The sequence below is a fragment of the Anguilla rostrata genome, chromosome 17 (assembly GCF_018555375.3).
Source record: "Anguilla rostrata isolate EN2019 chromosome 17, ASM1855537v3, whole genome shotgun sequence".
In the NCBI taxonomy this organism is placed as follows: domain Eukaryota; kingdom Metazoa; phylum Chordata; class Actinopteri; order Anguilliformes; family Anguillidae; genus Anguilla; species Anguilla rostrata.
In genome coordinates, this window is record NC_057949.1 from 21323892 (window position 1) to 21342556 (window position 18665).

The 18665-nt window shown below is 46.1% G+C and overlaps 1 protein-coding gene across 3 annotated transcripts in view; it reads right to left on the bottom strand.

The window, feature by feature from the left end:
* srl (sarcalumenin) overlaps window positions 1-14931 on the bottom strand; it is a 32716-nt gene extending 17785 nt beyond the window's left edge. The window contains exon 1 of one of the 3 annotated variants that reach the window (XM_064315402.1): window positions 14824-14931. Coding sequence is in view for 2 of the 3 variants with exons in the window: in XM_064315400.1 (XP_064171470.1) it covers window positions 13241-13367 (127 nt within the window). In the remaining variant the exon portion in view is untranslated. Of the gene's footprint in view, window positions 1-13240; window positions 13463-14823 lie in introns of those variants that run through there. The other 2 variants (XM_064315400.1, XM_064315401.1) reach the window with 2 other exon arrangements.
* Between the last annotated feature and the right edge of the window lie 3734 nt (window positions 14932-18665).

Below are 18665 nucleotides of genomic sequence, written 5' to 3' on the forward strand. Positions count from 1 at the left end.
CCAGTGCCCATGTAGGGAGGCCCCAGCCAGGCCTGTGTGTTTCCCATACAGTTACTGATCGAGTGATTGAAATTGTGGATAAGAAGCTGGCTGTGCTAGTGGGCTGGGGGTGAGGGGGGGGGGAGAGGGGGGCGGTTTCCTGGATTCACTTCCAGGAGTGCATCTGGACCCCATCCAGTGGTCCAGCACGAAGAGAGGACATCGGCCGCCATGCCATCCTCGTACAAACACCGGCCAAGAATCTCACGGAACCGCACGCCAGATTACTTGCAACCTTGCTCAGCGTGTTTGTGTGGGGGTGGGGGGGGTGGGGGGGGGGGGCACATTGGTTAGGGGGCCTAACCTATGCTTACCCTGTGGACATCAACTGGACTTGATGTTCATAGCTATGGATATAACTATTACATAATGGGTATTGTATCTTATTGGACCTGTGTTTTGTAGTTGTTCCAATGACCTTCGGTAAGCACTTATAAGTCACTTTGGAGTAAATCTGCCAAATAAATGTAATGTAATGTAAGGCACATTGTAAATACTAAATATGTCATTCAGACACATATTTTCCTTTTTTTCTGTGCAGGGAACACTGTCTCAGAGTATCTACATGCTCTTGCACTCACACTGTTTTTCACACTACAAACCATATATAGTTGTCCAGGAGAGGTAGTGCTGCTTCTAAATGATGAAACCTGTCTTGTGGGCACATTCCCATGAATAAAAACAGTATGTCAGCATACCTGAAGTACAATACAAGTTTATATAAGTATAATGTAAACGGATTACATTTTTTCATATGCAATCCATTTATAGACCTGGCATGGTTTTGTTTACCAAGACAAAGACCAATCCATCACACAAGTTACACAACTGTTGCGATGTCACGACACAAGTGCACTTCAGGTGCAATCGTTTCGAATTTCAGAAGCTGACCACCCGCTCACTGACGAGGTTCACGTGACCTCTATAAGCTACTTATAGAAGGGAACGGCCGTCAGTTGGTCAAAACGTTTACAGTTACGTGACGGTACACGTGACCATATAACGCCACCGTCCGGTATAAGACACCGTGCTCCACAGGAGTTCATAACCCGGCGATATTGCTTATGAGAAAATGATCAGCGTCGTACAGGAAGAGTAAATTCGCCACTGGTTTTTGGGCCTACCGCGTCTCACACAGCGAGGCGAATGCCTGCGTGCAAAGCACCACAGTCGGGTGATTGACGGCTGGGTAGAGCCATACTTCACACCTCCCCTCATGGGTGTCTGTCCAGGTTCACCCTGGGTCGTGACTGACAGGGCTGTGAGTCAGCGTGCGGTTTTAGTCTTACTTAGAGGGGGGAGACGCATTTGGACCGTTTGAGATCTTCGACAAGAATTTGCCGCCCGCTCAATGGCTGAGGACTCTGAAGGGGAAATTGAGAGAGCGACTCTCATCCACTAATTTAGAAATGTGCATGAATGTGGCTGACTTGCATCTGTCTGCAAGACAGGACGTCTTGAGTCCACAGTAAAATGTCCAGTGCTAATCAGACTCCAACAAGAGTCCAAAAATTGAGTTTTCTCCAAAGGCTGATTTCCCTTGTAGGCACCCATCTTCCTGTCCATTTCAAAAATCTAAATCTGCCTCGAAAGACATAAATAAGTAAATATTCTTCAGCTTCTGCTTGAGTTGTGGGTGCTTTCATGGGCAATGCTGGCGGTAAATCTCACTCTGACAGAGTAACGCTGATCCGACTCTCAACGCAAATGCAAACCCAGCCCCAGGAGCACCAGGGACCGATTCATGTCTGTACCTCTAACCCCCTCTGCTTCTCCCCCCTGCCTGGATAAAGGTGAAAAAAATAAAATTTGGGTGATTGGTCTGCTCCGTTTAAAATGAATGAATACATTAATGACCACTAGAGCAGTGTTACTGTGTGTGTGTCTGCAGGGGTAGAAGTGAAGCCCCTAAAAATAAGGGTGTGTAATGTCAGCGCCTGGGTGAGGCGCGAGCACGCCAAACGTTTTGGGGGGGAGGGGGTGAACAGAGCACTGCGTGGCATTGGCGTCAGCTATCAGAGTCAATCCGCTCCAACATTCACACGGTATACAGAAGATCAGGGAGACATTAAACTGTCACTAACCCCACACACACACACCCGGATGCCTAAACACAGGAAACCAGGAACACAAGCAAAGCCAGGGGTCATTTAGAAAAAAAAGACATCAACAATATTGATTAAAAAAAAAAAATTTCTAAAATATATTAAGTTAAATGTCAGGTACAGAGGATGAAGCCATCTGGCCTGATGTCACCCGGTGGAGTTCCTCCCCCCTGCTGGTTAGAATGAGATTAAGGTTAAGTGGGTGGGAGTGACAGAGTGGGCAGAGGTTTAATCACAGAAGATCTCATTGCAGTCATCGGCAAATTATACAATTTATTCCCAGCCCGGAATAAATTGGGAGGGTTTGCGTCGGGAAGGGCATCCGGCGTAAAACATATGCCAAATCAAATGTGCGGATCATAAATCTGATTCTCTGTGGTGACCGCTAATGGGAACAGCTGAAAGAAGAAGAAGGAGGAGTGATGACTTTGACCTGCATCGAGAATTCTGGACACCTCAATGAAATTTTGTGCAGCCCCCACAAACTACTGACCGGTGCCTGTATGAAAAAAACATGATAAATACAAGCGTTGCATATGGCAGATTTCTATGGCATTGCTCCAATGTGATGCTGTATTGTAATCAGCACCAGGATGCACCAGGGCACTACAGAAGAAGAACGCAAAGCTTCAGCAGCTGGATGCACAGAGAGCGTGATCAGAGGTCACTGAGTTCACTGGATTCGGACAGGTAAATCCTATTTTATTTTGCACCCGAGCACGTCCAGTATGTTCAAAAAAGTTTCCAAAATTACATCCTATCAGTGTAATGTTTTCAACTAGTGGTTGAAATGAAATGCTCGACATTTAAAATTCTGCATTTTACAGGAATGTACTAATGTTCTACTAAAATAATTATTTTATATAATACATAATATGTGAATAATAACTTTGACATTTGTTTATAACATAACACTTATTATAAGAGAAGTGGGATGAGACAGCAGGATTAAATCATGTTTTGGCATTCTGATCAAAATGATTTTTTTTGCACACAGCCTAATAATATTTTAAAACCCTAGGAGTGGATTCTGTTTTAATTTTCTAATGCTGAGCAAGCTAACTAGAGCGTGACCTTCATTTTTAACTTTTCTGCACTTTCTTTTTGAAACTTCCAATGCTACCAACTGCTGTGTAAATATTATGGTTTATAAACACCACAATCAGACACCGAAAGACGATTGGCGCAAAGAAACAGGAGTAATTATTTTGTTGGGGCTCATCGCCTGTTGTAATCTTAAATCAAGACCTCACAATATCTGCATTTATAGATATATAAATATATATGCATATATATGCATTTTCGCTTGTGTTTGTATGTTTTTTTTTTTGTTTGCATAAACGCGACCACTGTCAACTTTAAAGGTATGGCCCAGACAATGCCCTTTCTTTTTTTCAGAAAGTGAGTTTGCAGGAAGGAGAATGAAGAGGAAAAGTGGAAAGACAACACGGTCATCATCTGATCATTACTGGCTGTTAAAAGTATAATTCGCATTACAAGATGTGGTAAACTGGATCATATGATCATGATAAAAGTACCACCACTGCCTCATTTTTGAGCCAGGAAAGACCTGGCCACAGTCACAATCATAAGCGCTCACAGGACCATGACAACAGCCAGAACCACAGACACAATCATAAGCACTGACATGACCATAGAACCACAGACACAATCATAAGCGCTCACAGGACCATGAAAACGGCCAGAACCACAGTCTCAATCATAAGCACTGACATGACCATGACAACAGCCAGAATCATAAATGCCAGACACCTACATGACTCATTCCAATACAAATGATGAAAATCATCACGCTCAGATTATTCATTACATTACATATTCCTTCTATGGTACAAAGAAACCAAACCAAACAAACATAAAACTACTCGTAAAGCATTTACATTGGGAAAACAACGTAAAGGGAGGTTAACCCTTGAGGTGCCAGGGCGGAGAGAGACGAGCTCCAGACATCTGCTCCCAGGACCGTGTGTCCTTGTTGAGTCTGTTGCCTGGCAACCGTGTTCAGTTTGGAAAAACAGAGCGGTTGCGGCGGTACATTCAGAAGGAATGCCTCCGACAAACGCGGGCGCGGTCCCTGGCCCTTTGGGCAAAGAGCACAACTGCGACTGTCCGTCGAAGTTTTGTGTCACGGCACAACAGCGGCGGCGCTGATAACTGCCTGTAGCGTGTGTGTGTGTGTGTGTGTGTGTATGTGTGCGTGCCTGTGCGTGTGGGGTCATCGTGTATCTGCGCAGCCATTTATCGACGGTTGCTGTGATAATGTTCATTTCACATACAATTCATCAAGATTGTCCGTCAAGCATTTCATTTACCTTTTTTTGAGGACAATTTCACTTGACCAATCAGAGAGCTGCGTCTGATTGTGTTGGGGCAGTGACCAGTTGAGTGACAAGGCCATCTGAGAGGATGATACTGAAAGGGGTGTGGCTGGGTCTGTCAAAATGCTCAAGGGCTCGACAGGGAAAGGACTCATTTGGGGCAAAATCTTTGGAGCGAATGGTGGAATTAATTTAATCAGGCCCACGGCCCATGATGGTGTGGAGCAATGGCAAGGCAATGTGCACAGTGCAAAACTAATAACAGGCTGTGAGCTCTCGGTAAAATGCAGTTATATAATATAGATTTTACTGGGGAGCCAAAATAAATGAATGTCTGAATTTGGATCTCTTCTACTCAATCCAGCCCTGAAATTGAGGGGCCTGCTCAGATTCGGTCCTGTGTGTGTGTGTGTGTGTGTAATGGTAAATGGACTGCATTTATATAGCGCTTTTATCCAAAGCGCTTTACAATTGATGCCTCTCATTCGCCAGAGCAGTTAGGGGTTAGGGGTTAGGTGTCTTGCTCAAGGTCACTTCGACATGCCCAGGGCAGGGTTTGAACCGGCAACCCTCCGACTGCCAGACAATCGGTCTTACCTCCTGAGCTATGTCGCCCCTGCGTGTGTGTGTGTGTAATGTGAATGGAGTGAAGCGTGTGTGTGCATATACTTATTTTGTGAGTGTTTGTGTGTGCGCTTATTTATGTAGGCATGTATGTATACATGTGGGAGTGAGTGTGTGTGTGCATACCTGTGTGAGTGAATGTTTGTGTGTATAAGAGTGTGAGCGTGTGTGTGTGTGTATGAGTGTGAGCGTGTGTGTGTGTGTATGAGTGTGAGGGTGTGTGTGTGTGTAAAAATGTGTCAGTGCGCCGATGCAGGTAAACCCCCAGGATCAGATTGTGCAGGCTGATCCCAAAAGGACAATTCAATTAAAGCTGGTTTCATTTAATAAAGAAGAGAGAGAGAGAGAGAGAGAGAGGGAGAGAGAGGGAGAGAGAGGGAGAGAGAGGGAGAGAGAGAGAGAGAGAGAGAGAGGCTGTGGTGAATGCCTTTTAAGAGCACCAGCACACACAGGAAACTCCAGGGGAAGGGGGTTGGTGGTGGTTGGGGGTTGGGGGGGTGGGAGCGACACTGGATTTAGCAAGTATACAGTGGGTATCTGATGACAGCTCTATAAACTGCTGGCTTTTCCCCCTGTTAAATTCCCCAACCACACTGGTGTACTGACTGCAGGGAGGAAGGGGGGGTGCTCTTCAGTGACCAACCATTGTCACCACTAAATGCAGCGATAGCAGCAGTTGTTGTGGTTCAAGTCGAAATTAAGGGTAACGCCCTGGCCCTGGCGGTGGGGAGCTCTGGGACACGTCCCACGGATGGCGACAGGTGCCAGGGTTTTGGAAGCCCAGTTCCTCCTGGGGACAGAAATAGCCCCACAATGGGTCAGGGGACGGAAAGAGGAGGGGGGAGAAAATTCCTCTCCTATTTGAAGGCAGAAGCATCAGCCTGACGGCAGCCCCAGTAACATCCCACAGGAGCCAGGGGCTGTGACAGCCCTCCCTCTGTAACTGCATCTCATATACTCACATACACACATATACACACAAACGCATAAACACACACAGAAATATTACACTCATATACACACATATACACACAAACGCATAAACACACACAGAAATATTACACTCATATACACATGCACACATACACACATATATACACAAATGCATAAGCACACACAGAAATATTACACTCATACACACGCACATACACGCATAAACAGACACACACAGAAATATTACACTCATTTACACATGCACACACACACTCACATACACACACACATTACACTCATATACACTCACATAAACACATATACACATAGGAATATTACACTCACAAACACAGACACACACAGAAATATTGCTCATATACACTCACGTACAGGCATAAATGCATATACACATACATACACAGAAATATTATACTCCCATACACATGCACACATACATATTCTCATACACACACATGCATGTATGCACACACACATGCTCCTATAGATGTGTACACACGCATACACACATATGCACGCAAACACACACATGCTCTTACACTAATATACACATGCATGCACAAACACACACTCTTACACACATATACTCAAGCTTCTGGACATAAAAACACACTTACATACACATATTCATATACACATCTCTCTCTCTCCCTCTCTCTCCCCCCTCCGTCCCCCCACTCTCTCCATATGTATATCTTGCCCTCCTCCCTGCTATCCAGCAATGTGTTCCAATGTCCTGTGGAAGAACTTGAGCCACAATGGCTCCCTGCTCTGTGGATTCCACTCAGTACCCCTGTCTGACTGGCTGCTGAATCTCAGCAATGCCATCTGGAACCAAAAAGATGTCCGATCAGAGACACCGTAGAGAAAACCCAAACGGGGAACTCAAACTCTCACACACTACCTCTCACACAACGAGGAATCCTTAACTGGATGACTTCACAAGGACTAACCTGGAGCGCTCAAAACTCAGAAACACAACACGTTTAACGAAACAAGGTGTACGACGTTTCGACATCTGGAACGTCTTCCTCAGAATCAACTGAAAAGCAAAAGTGTTGCTGCATTCTCAGACCAGAAGTTCTGGAATTCTACCGTTCAAAAGCTTCATGAAGGAAAGGAACTTCCCAGCTGGGAACAGGAAGCAGTGTGAGTACATCGCCTCCCTCCCTCCCGATAAACTCTCTCTGACTAAACCTTCACAAGAAAAATCATAGCAATAGTGAAAAAAAAAAATCAATTAAGGCATATAATGCAACCAAGGAAAGAGAGAGAGAGAACACAACAGAAACTTCCACCTTTGGAACTTCACACAACTGTGAGAAATCCCCAGTGCCAATGCCCCTTTGATGCATTATGTTTCTAGGGTGTGTGTGGGAGGCATTCTTCAAATCAGCACCAAAGGAGGAAAGAGTAGAAAACAAGAGAATCGGCATAGGCGAGAGAGATGACAGGATGCTGCCACTGGCAGTGACAGACTGACACCCCTGCTCCACCAGGTGTGCTTTCACCTGGCCTCAGGGTGAAGAGCCCCACCCCCCCAAATTCAGCCCCTGTGACAGCTGAGGAATCACACAGCTGACCCCACCCCTCCTTTATTTTTCTCTATCCTCCCTTATACGCCCTGTGTGTGAACCCTGACCACTGAATTACATGTACATCCAACAGATCTTTTCCCCTTCATGATTTTGGTGGGAGTTGCTTTGACAGAGGGCAAAAAAAAAAACTTCTTTCAGTCTTCTTAATGCTAAGATTTTTCCACATTATGAGGCTGTTGTTACCTAAGGATCAGACGACAAACACTTCTGTCATCATAAATAACGTGTCATTCTTATGTGGACCAGCCCTTTTCCTGTTTATGAGATTCTGCTATGTGACTGAGCAGTTAAACTCTGTGCCCCTCATCCACACACTCCCTGTCCCCTGCCCTCTCGAATCTGCAGCAGAGGCTGCAACCAAGTGCAGTGGACTGTCCAGAGTTAATACCTGCTCAGTGCTCGTACAGGAGCACACAAGGGGACGAGCCACCCCCTCCTTCCAGGGAAAAGAGCAGGACACCTTAAATGCTGAGATTAACGAACCCTCAAAAAATACTTCCATCTAAGCCTTGCTTCATTGGCGTCCCCTCAAATTCGGGATTGATTTTTAAATTCTTGTCCTTACATGTAGGGCGTTGCACGGTCTGGCACCGGCCTACATTACCAAGCTTCTTAGCCCTTGTGCTACAAATAAGTCCCTTAGGTCCTAGGACCAAGGGTTGCTGGTAACCTCCAGATCTGTAGGAAAAACAAAGGGAGACCAGCCTTTTGCCAGAGTGGCTCCCAAACTGTGGAGTATCTTCCCTTTAGATTTAAGATCTGCGGTCATTGAGGACACCTCTAAGCTGCAGCATGGTGGGGGAGTAGGGGGTGAGGAGTGTGGGGGTGACAGGTGTGGGAGTAGGGGGGGTAGAAGGTGGGGGAGTTACAGGGCCTGTGATTCTCTTACACTCCTATCCTCAGAAAATACAACAAGTTAAAAACAGAATCAGTCAGAATCTTGCGTATGATACAATCTTGCATTTGACCTTGTTTGAAAAATCAAAAGGCAAATCTGAATGCTAAATTATGTTTCTGTGTATTTTTCAAGTCAGTTTCCATTGTTCACACCCTGCCCCTGACCAGGTCCAAATAAAGCAGTGGCAGGGACAGTGAAACTGACTAACCAGGTCCTCAATGCAGGGGAGGGGGGAACTCAACGGTGTGCTCTGGTCTACAATTTTAAGGGGGGGCCACACAGACTGCATATGGACAGGGCCCAGAATTTTGTGCTAAACCTTTGGGCAGGGAAGCGAATAGATATCTGTCCTATCCCTCACCAAATTAAATAACGGTATATAATAGGGCTAACAACCACAACAGAAACCATAACAACCGCAGAACAAACCATTGGACTGCTGTGACGTTCAACCAGCACACCAGCACAGACACCGATTCTCTACACAAGCAGTCCCAGTCAGGACCAAGCCTTTCCCCATTTACAGCTACAGTCACAGATCATAGGCTCGAGCTCAGTTCCAGTCTGATCACAGCCATGGCCAAAGCAAATCTGCTTGAATCACCGACAACAAAAAAACCCCAGTAAGTAGAAGAGTACGCCACACATCTACAAGATTTGTGGGTTCAATTGCCATTCGTTGCATTGCATAATTGAATAATAATATTTACGATTAATTGTTTTTGACCTCCGAACCCTAGCACCTCACTCAAGATGTGCTCTAAAGCCCCCCCCGTACCCGTCTGAGGCCCCAGATCGTTTCGCGAAGGGCGGCTGCCTTGAGCTGAGCCTGCCTTGGGCGGGTACGCTTAGCAGAGCCAAGGGCTGAGAGCAAAGAGCGCTGACACGCTTGTCCTCGCTCTCAGGCACGCTGAATGTACTTGTGATCTGAGAAAACGCAGCCAAGAAAGTACTCAAACACTAATGGAGACGGTCTGCGCACATTAGCGAGGACCTTTCCATTCTGCACCTCTGAACCCCGATACAGAAGCTGCCACAGGCCCAGAGAATCGTCTTGCATCTACACGTCTGGATCATTCCAGATGAAAACAAATCTCTCACAAGCATGCATGCATGGGCCATGCACACGCACGCACACACGCACACACACACACGCACACATACACATACTTTGTATAACACGGGGATGTCCCATTGTGATCCCACCTGTTTTTGATATTACTATTTATGATATTTTTATTTATTTATTTTTAACGGTTTCAACATGCAATGAGGTTAATTACACTGGGCTATTAAGGAAACCAGACCTTGGCTCTGATGCTGCTGACGATTTAAGCAATAGCCCCTCCCCTTGCCTGCACTCCTCTGTTAAAGACTTTGTTAACTGGTTTTGCAAGAGGTTAAGAGCAGCATTGACCTTGTGGCCCCTCTAAAATGTTTTTTAAAAAGTTACTAATAAATTCAGGTTCCCTTGGAGAAACAAAGAGATTGCCATTCAAAGAATGTCAAAAGGCAGAACGTAAATGGAAAACAAAACAGGCAAGCATATTTTTCCAATTTGATCTCAAACAACAAAGACAAGCCCCACATTCTTAACAGTTGAACAATAAGTCCTTCTCCTAAAGCACAGGCTGAATCACTCTGCATAGACAAATGTGATGAATTTTCAGCGTTCAGAGTCAAGATGGCTAACAAGGTTGGGTATTTCCAATAAACAAAGCATTGTTCATGCTAAAATCGAGCTCTTTTGCCCTTTTTAACCTCACTGGCGATCTTTGAAAGTAGTAAGCAGTCTCAAATCACACACTTGACCTCATCCCTACCAGTTATTTTCAAGAAAGTCTATACTTGCCTTTCTGGAGAATTATCAACCACACCCTGCGGTCTGGCACTTTTCTATTCACTTTCAAAACTGCCAAAGTTAAGCCCCTTCTTAAAAAAGAACACCCCTTTCCATTCTCAATAATTTCAATAGAATTTAAGTAAAATCCTTGAGGAGGTGGTCTTCCAGCAGTTTTCTGATTACTTAATTGCAAATTCTTTCTTTGAAAAATTCCAATCTGGTTTTCTTACAAAGCACAGCACTGAGACAGCTCTAATGAAAGTTATAAATTACATTACAGTTCATTTAGATAATAAAAATATTTTGGTCTTGGTACTTATAAACCTTATTGTGGCATTTGACATGGTGGAGCATAAAGCCTCATTTCCAGGCTGAAAAAATGGGGCACAGTTGGGTCATGAATACTGTGTCTCCCTCAATGATTCTACCTCCAGTCAGCATTACATGCGGTGTGCCCCAGGGCACAATCCCCGGTCCCATCCTATTTTGTCTATAAATACGCCATTTGGGACAATTATACACAAATACAGGATACATTTCCATTGTTATGCAGAAGATACTCGATATGCTATATGTATCTGTCATACCTATAACTTTCCTAAGAAGATTATCTTACGGGTCTTTAAAGGTACTTGAGGATTTGTGCCTGACTTTAAATGATCCTTTAATAAAATCTGTTCCTCTCAGAGCCCTCAGATTCCCTCTTATTGTGCATCCCACAATCTAGGATTACAATTTGTTGACAGCTTTCAGTTAATATGCACCCAGGCTGTGAAACAAGCTTTTTTATTTTTATTTTGGCATTTGAATCTCTGGATATTTTAAAAAGAAATCTGAAGTCCTACCTTACTTTTCCTTAGGAACTATTTTACTTTTTTTTAATTTTTTTTTTATTTTATCATTTTAAATTTTATTACATGTTTCTTGGAATGTATAACTTTTTGTATTTTATTTCTAGCATTTAATCTCTTATTTAACTAGTCATTTCATTTTCCTTAGAAATACTCATTAATTTTAATTTTTTATTAAGTATCATTCTATATTTTCACCGGTAAAAACACAGCATTGTGCATATCTCAGTAAGACCCAGGCACACCGGTACACACAAACACTTGAAAGCGACTGATCTCATGGACAAACCTGACGGATCACAGATGACCAGAGCGAGAGCGGCTGCCGCTGACCTCCAGCAAGCGAATGGATGTCCTATACAGGCTGGGCGTGGCATAAGGCATTGTGACAGTGCTGGCGGGAGCAGCTGGATGCTCTTTTAAGGTAGGGGCTGGGTATGGATGGCGGTTGGTGGGAGGAGTGTGCTGTTCTAAGGGTAGGGCTGAGGGTGAGGTAGGGTGGGTGAGGGGGGGTATTTGGGGAGGTGCAAGTGGTCGAGGTGTCAGGTAGGGTTCGTTTATCTTGGCACTGATGGTCACGTGCAGGTTAGGTGCACTAGGCAAGCGGTTGAGCACCAGGCCGCGGCTGAAAGGATCCCAAGGGCGGACAAGGGTAACGCCGAGCGCTGCCAGAGGGAGGGAGGGAGAGAGAGAGAGAGAGAGAGAGAGAGAAATAAAGCGCCTCCGCCGCCTTCCAGCAGCGAGGCCGACTAATCAGGCCGCGAGATAATCATCGAAAGATGCCCGAATCGAATTCCGCATGTGCCGCGCATTCCGACAAGCAGGACACATTCCAGCACCGAAACGGGGCTCGCGTCTCAGCGGCACCCGGTCGGCTGAGGCGGCGCCCACGAGGGCATCAGCACACGTCCCCCCTGCACACAGCAGAGCAGCTGGAGGAAAGGAAAAGGTCTGAACCCGCCGTCGTTTCAGATCAAAAAACGTCGCGGAACAGTCGCCAAGCTCAAAGAGTCTCAGAGAACCGAGGCCGGAGGGCGGAGAGAGGCCAGACGGACAGACGGACAGACGGACAAGCCGGGCTGTGCTCCGATCGCTCTCTCACAGTCTGTGATCATAGGTGGGGGGGGTGGGGTTTTCCATCAGCTGGTGACATGCTTCAGGACAGCTTACATGGGCCCTTCATGCCAAAAACATCTGATATATTTCAACCACATAGAGAAAGAGATGGGAGAGACTGTGTGTGTGTGTGTGTGCTCCCTCTCAGAAAGGAATACATGTGCATACTTTAAAAATAAAGAGGCCACAAACTGCAGCGTATGCACCTGAACTTTAAATATAAAGGCCCCCCCGAGTGGACGTAGGGGGGCGCCTGCATATTTCGGGCTCGTGCCCGGCCCAGCCGGCCATCTTGTTTCATACCCCGGATTTTAAATAGCGCTGCGGCGCGGAGCTGCGGAAGCTGCCATCGGGCAGGAGTCAGCGTGACCGCCAAACCGAAGGCCCCCTCCCCTCTAACACTGCCCAGCTCTCCCCCAATTTCCCCCCCCCCGCTAATCCCAGTGTCCCAGCCACAGGGTCCACACAGTGAGGGGGGTAGGCAGACACCATCACAAGCTTGCCCTGTTTTCGGAAAAGGGTCTTTGCGACAATGAGAATTTCTTAAACAGGAAAGAAAAAAAAAAAAAAAAAACTATTTGTGCTATCGGAAATTCTGCCAATGAGAATAAGCGTGAAGGAGGAGCCCCTGTCCTGCTCTGCCTCGGTCCCGCATTCTCCCTGTGGTCGTGACCCCCGCCATCGATCCCTTCCAACAGGAAGTGACTTTTCACCTCGAGAAATCAAGGGGTGCTCTCCCCAGCACTCGTCCCCGCACGCCAGCCCCAAAACCCTAACCTCATCCGCCTCCCCGAGTGTTTCTCCCAGCTCTACGCAAAAACACACACACACACGCGTGTGTGTGTACAATAAACATGGCAAAAGATATTAACTCACCTGTTATGGCCAAGACCAGCAGAGACAGAAAGCAGCAGATGGAGATTATACCCTTCATTTTGGCAGCCAGGAGAACTCTGACAGTCAGAGTGGCTATATATACCAGGTGGAAAAGGTCAAAGGGCATGGAAGTCGGGGCGGGGCTTTTGAGGGGCGAGGGGGAGGGCGGTGGGCGTGGCACTGGCTCCGCAGCGGGAGGTGGGGCTAGTCGGGGGTTGGGGGGGGGGGGTGGCAGTTCTGTAGCAGCTCTGTCGCTACAGCGCCCAAGTGTCCCGAGCAGCTGTCTGTTCCTTTTAGAGATGGACCCGGGCCTGCTGACGTCAGACGAGGAAGAGGAGGAAACGCTTTACGTTCGGTTTCAAACTGAAACCAGTGTCGCGCAGAGACGACGGCCGGGAATCCGTCAAACTTCGCCCTCAACGGTGATTCACAATTGAAAATCAAGAACGATTCTACCATCTTCACAAGCACAAGTTTGGCAAGTTCACTTGGCAATCACTAAAACTAACTGAGATTGCAAAGAAAAAAATATAATGCTTGCGTTTACTTACAAGTCAAAGACAAATGTTGAAGGAATACAGACCAGAATTTAGCTACATCTCTTTTCGTTCGCTTTCTTCCACTTCTAGAAGTACCTTGAATGTGCACTTCATAATCAGCCAAGTGGGCACATAAGAAAAAGCTAGATAAGAAACGAATAATCTAATAGTGCCTTGCCCTAATCCCTTCTGTAGTATGCCTTTGGTCTTGGTTCTGTCAGGACATGCAGATTTCAAACATCAAATGTGTTTCTTGCATGGGGTCGAGAAACTGCTTAAAAACCACCTCCACTCTATTTGTGACAGTTATGATTGGTGCCATTTTGTGGCTAAAACGGGAGAGATCATTTCTGGTGAAAAACCCTTTTACAGGCGAAGATTTATCCATTGACATGAACCCCCCCCCCCCCCCCATTTAACCACAGGCACTGTAATTCTTGTCCCATTTCAAAACAGAGAACATAAAAAATGTCTTTGGTAAAAATGGCATGATGCAGGTATGTCCACCAAATAAGAATTGTGTGTGCACATGAACACATTTCTTGCTCTAACTGTCTCAGATTATTTCAGTCTGAGATCTGTGTGTGTGAGAGTGTGTGTAAAGTCTGAACACAGTTGATGGGAGGGGAACACATTTTTTGACACCTCCCCAACTGCCCAACTGTGAATGCAAACAGCTGTGACAGTCACCAAACCCTTTTGATAAAGGGAGGGGGGCTGAGGTGGGGGAAGAGAGACAGGGGGCAAACATAACCAAAAGGTACTCAGGCAAATTGTGAGACAAACCAACAAAGAAATATTTTTTTTTTTTTTAAACATTTAAAATAAAATAAACAAAATTAAAAAAATCACCCTAGCATTTGCCTTTCATAGTTCCTGGATCCAGGCCCTCTGATGCGTAACACAGTCCACAGAGGGCCTTTCAGATCAAATCAAATCAAAATGCACTTGCATTGGGCATTTCACAAACAATTTGTCAGGATGCACATCACTCCAAACCTTACCTCCCTCCCCAAAACCCTGCGGAAGCACAGGAAAGCTCACCGAAGGCAACAGCGGCGAGATAAAACTCCGCAGATCAGGGGCGTCCAGGCCTATGTAAAAAGGGCTGGTGTGGGCACAGGGTTTCGTTTTTAGCCAGCCCAAGGACACCTGATTCTACTTATCAAGGGCATGATTGAAGACCGTGATTAGTTAATAAGCCCAATCAGGTGTTGTCGCCAGCCCTTTTTGATTAAGAATAGGACACCCTTGCCCTAGATCGGTGGTCTCCAATCCTAGTCCTGGAGAGCCACAGGGTCTGCTGGATTTCATAGTGACTCTGTACTTCATGAATCAATTAGAGCAGTTGATTACACAGTTAGCTCAACTCTCCTGGTGGCTTGGGTCTCAATTGGGTGCTGATTTTAATGTGAAAACAAAAACCAGCAGACCCTGTAGCTCTCCAGGACCAAGGTTGGAGACCACTGCCCTAGATGCATAAAGGAGGATCCCTTGGGAGGAACCAGAGCAGCTCAGTGGAGCAGCGAGTTGCACAGTTTCCTCACAGCAGGAAGGTACTAACTTCAAATCCTGGCTGAAATCCTTTCTGTGTGGGGTTTGCATGTTCTCCCTGCGTCGCTGTGGGTTTCCTCCTGGTACTCCAGTTTCCTCCCACAATCCAAAAAAACTTGCAGGTTAAGTTATCTGGAGTCTCTAAATTGCCTTGGTGGCACGGATTTGATTGAGGCCATTAAATTCATAAAAGGGATTAAAGGGGAACTACAAGAGAGACCGCAGGTTCCCCTGGTCCCAATTCACCTCCTAATCACTCCCCCTCTGTTTTGAGTTACTCCTAATTATAAGTGCTACTGTCGTAAGGGCCTCTCACAAGCGAGGGCAGGCGTCGAGGCGACAGGGAGCATGAAAAGCTTCAGGTGTGGGACGTACTTTTGGTCTGCTCCGACGACCCTGATCGGAATTCACAAAGAATGAATTATCAATTATAAATCATCACCCCTTAAAAGAATATCACTGTATAATAACACTAATATAGCAGTCGGGCACAGTGGACCACCTTGAACCGTGACATTTGCCTTACGAAAAAGGATTAGTGCAATTTAGAATGCTGTTACCAGTACACTTTAATCGATGGAATTTGCATCATTTGAGACGCTTGTTTTTAAACAAGACAACGGTGTGATGCCTGTGATAATTGTCATTTGAAAAGGTATGACAAGGCAGTCAAATTACACCTGAATGTGGTTAGCTCTGCCATGCTTTAACGACTCTGGTAACAGTGTTAATCAACGCAATGCATGCTGGGTCAACACTGACATTTAAGCCAGCAGTGTAATTGCCTCATTATTGAGGGAGCATCGAAGGGCTCTCTTAAATTTGGCTCGCTCAGTTCTGGGACAACCCCTTGCACAAGATGGTGACTCTCGTGAACACGCAATTATGAGCATTCGTGTTCTGTCAGCAGAACAAAGGAGGGCATAAATGGAAATGAGCAAATGGTAGATTCCACACAGACATTAGGAAGTATTTGTTAGCACAGAGAGCAGTCGCTGTGTGGAACAGCTAGCCAGGTCGTGTAGTACCACGCAGAAACTCTAGGGGTTTTCAAGGCCAGGCTTGATATAGTGCTGGATACTATCTAGTTTGCAGGTGAATGTTGAGCACGAGGTACCCTTTAGTTACATAACGGTGAGTGAGCCCTGCGATGGATTGGTGACCTGTCCAGGGTGTATTCCTGCCTTTCACCCAATGTCTGCCCCCCCCCCTCCATATCCTGTGTTGCCATGGTGTCTGCCTCTGAGAGGGGCCCTCTCTGGTGCCGACTCAGAGGTATCTCTGGAATCAGCTGCTAAATTTAACCACAGCGGTTGACCTTTAACCCCCAACAGATCTTCACAGATTGGAGTGTCAGAGCAGGGAATCCCAGAGGAAGAAGTTTTTGCGCTGTTCCAAATCTTCAATCATGTGTGCACATACACGCAGTTCCCAGGGTGCTCTCATAGTGCTGACACAAAATGTCCACCCAGAGCAATGTACCACCCAACAGAGAGCCAGAAAGTTAGAGAGAGAGAGAGAGAGAGAGAAAGAGAGCCAGAGAGAGCCAGAGGGTTCGAGAAAGAGAGGGGGGCCAGAGAGAAGCAGAAGGTTAGAAAGTTAGAGAGAGAGAGAGAGAGAGGGTTAGAGAGTTAGAGAGAGAGAGAGAGAGAGAGAGGGTTAGAGAGTTAGAGAGAGAGAGAGGTTAGAGAGAGAGGAGGAGAAGAGAGTTAGAGAGAGAGAGAGAGGGTAGAGAGAGAGAGAGAGAGAGAGGGTTAGAGAGTTAGAGAGAGGGAGTAGAGAGAGAGAGAGAGAGAGAGAGAGAGAGGGGGAGAAGGGTCATCTGCCGCATGCCACTTGTCGTAGTCATGGTGGTATTTTTTACACACTGCGGGCCGCACTCTGCTCTGATGGCGTGGAGGCTTAATATAGCGCCCTGCCTCCCTGTCGCGTGGCACTACGCGGCTGACGTCGGGGCGCTGGAGGGAAGTCGCGGGGGGGGTGGGGAGGGGTGGTGGGTGGTCAAACGAGGGGCTACAGCTGCAGCCAATGAGAGGATGACACTTGCGAGCAGACCCGACCGTCAGGGCACTGAGGCGAGCGATGGAGGGAATTTTAAAGGAGGGAGCGAAAGCACCGGAGAGGACGCAGGGGTGAACACAGACAAGCCCGGCCCTTTTTACACAGGACTTTCACAAAGCAGGGCCGCGTCCAAATCGGCACAGTTGCCTACTGTTGAGTACGGTCGAGTACACTGGATGTAGAAGTTAAGCAGGTGAAATTCTCTCTAAATGTAGTGTACTTAAAATCCAACGAAGACATGCTTATTTTCAGGGTTTTCGCTGAGCATATTCAGAAGCATACTTTTCAGATAATAAGCGGCCATTTTGGTACCATAAATATAATGTGCAGCTTTGCTTCAAAAACCAGGCACTGCTTCGCTGATGTTTTCCTTGAACGACGACGAAACGCGAGCATAGCCATGCAAGGGCGGAATGTCTTACGATACTTCCATAGAACGGTAGGAAGACAGTAGGGAGGATACTTTTACCATACTGCCCATCACGTACAAAAATGTACGCACTATACAGCACGCAGTATGCTCAGTAGACAGTACGTACTGTACTTTGAGGACACAGTAGTTAGGAGGCATATTGGGACACAGTCCAAGTGAATAACAGCCAAGGCCACAGTAACACAGAGGAGATTAGCAGACCGTCACCAGTCAAATCAATCCCACTGTAAGTAAGTGACCCACTGTACTGAAATGGCCACCTAGTGGACAACATGGTGAATTACAAAGAAAGAAACCAAAGACCAACGTTTCAGATTAGTTCAGTTCAACCACTGGATAAATTACCAATATTAGTTACAAAACGCATTTTGAATTGTATTCAGTAAAAAGGACAGACAATAAGTGAAGCAGGGAAACAGAAGTTGTAAAAAACAAAGTACAAACTTTATTATTCTTTCTTTACAAAGGCACACGCCTCTTCCCCCAGGTCTTTTTTTTTTACATTTTTTTTTTAAACAAAATATAGTAGCTTCAATGATCATGAGGGCAGACACTCTGTCCGACAGAAATTAAAAACAAACAAAATAAAAAAAGGAAGGTGACAGACACGGGGCAGAGAGAGAGAGAGACAGAGAGAGGGGGAGGTCAGGGCAGAGGAGTCTGACACAGCTGTTCGGTTTTAAGTCGCAGCAGAAAAGAGCTTCGTTGTGGAAGGGTCCTTTCTCTTGATAAGAAAAAAAAAGGATCTGCTTCTCCACTAAAATTACAGTAAGTGCTTCAGCTTCATCACCCCCCCCACCCCACCCCACCACCATCCAACCCTTCACATACCAAAAAA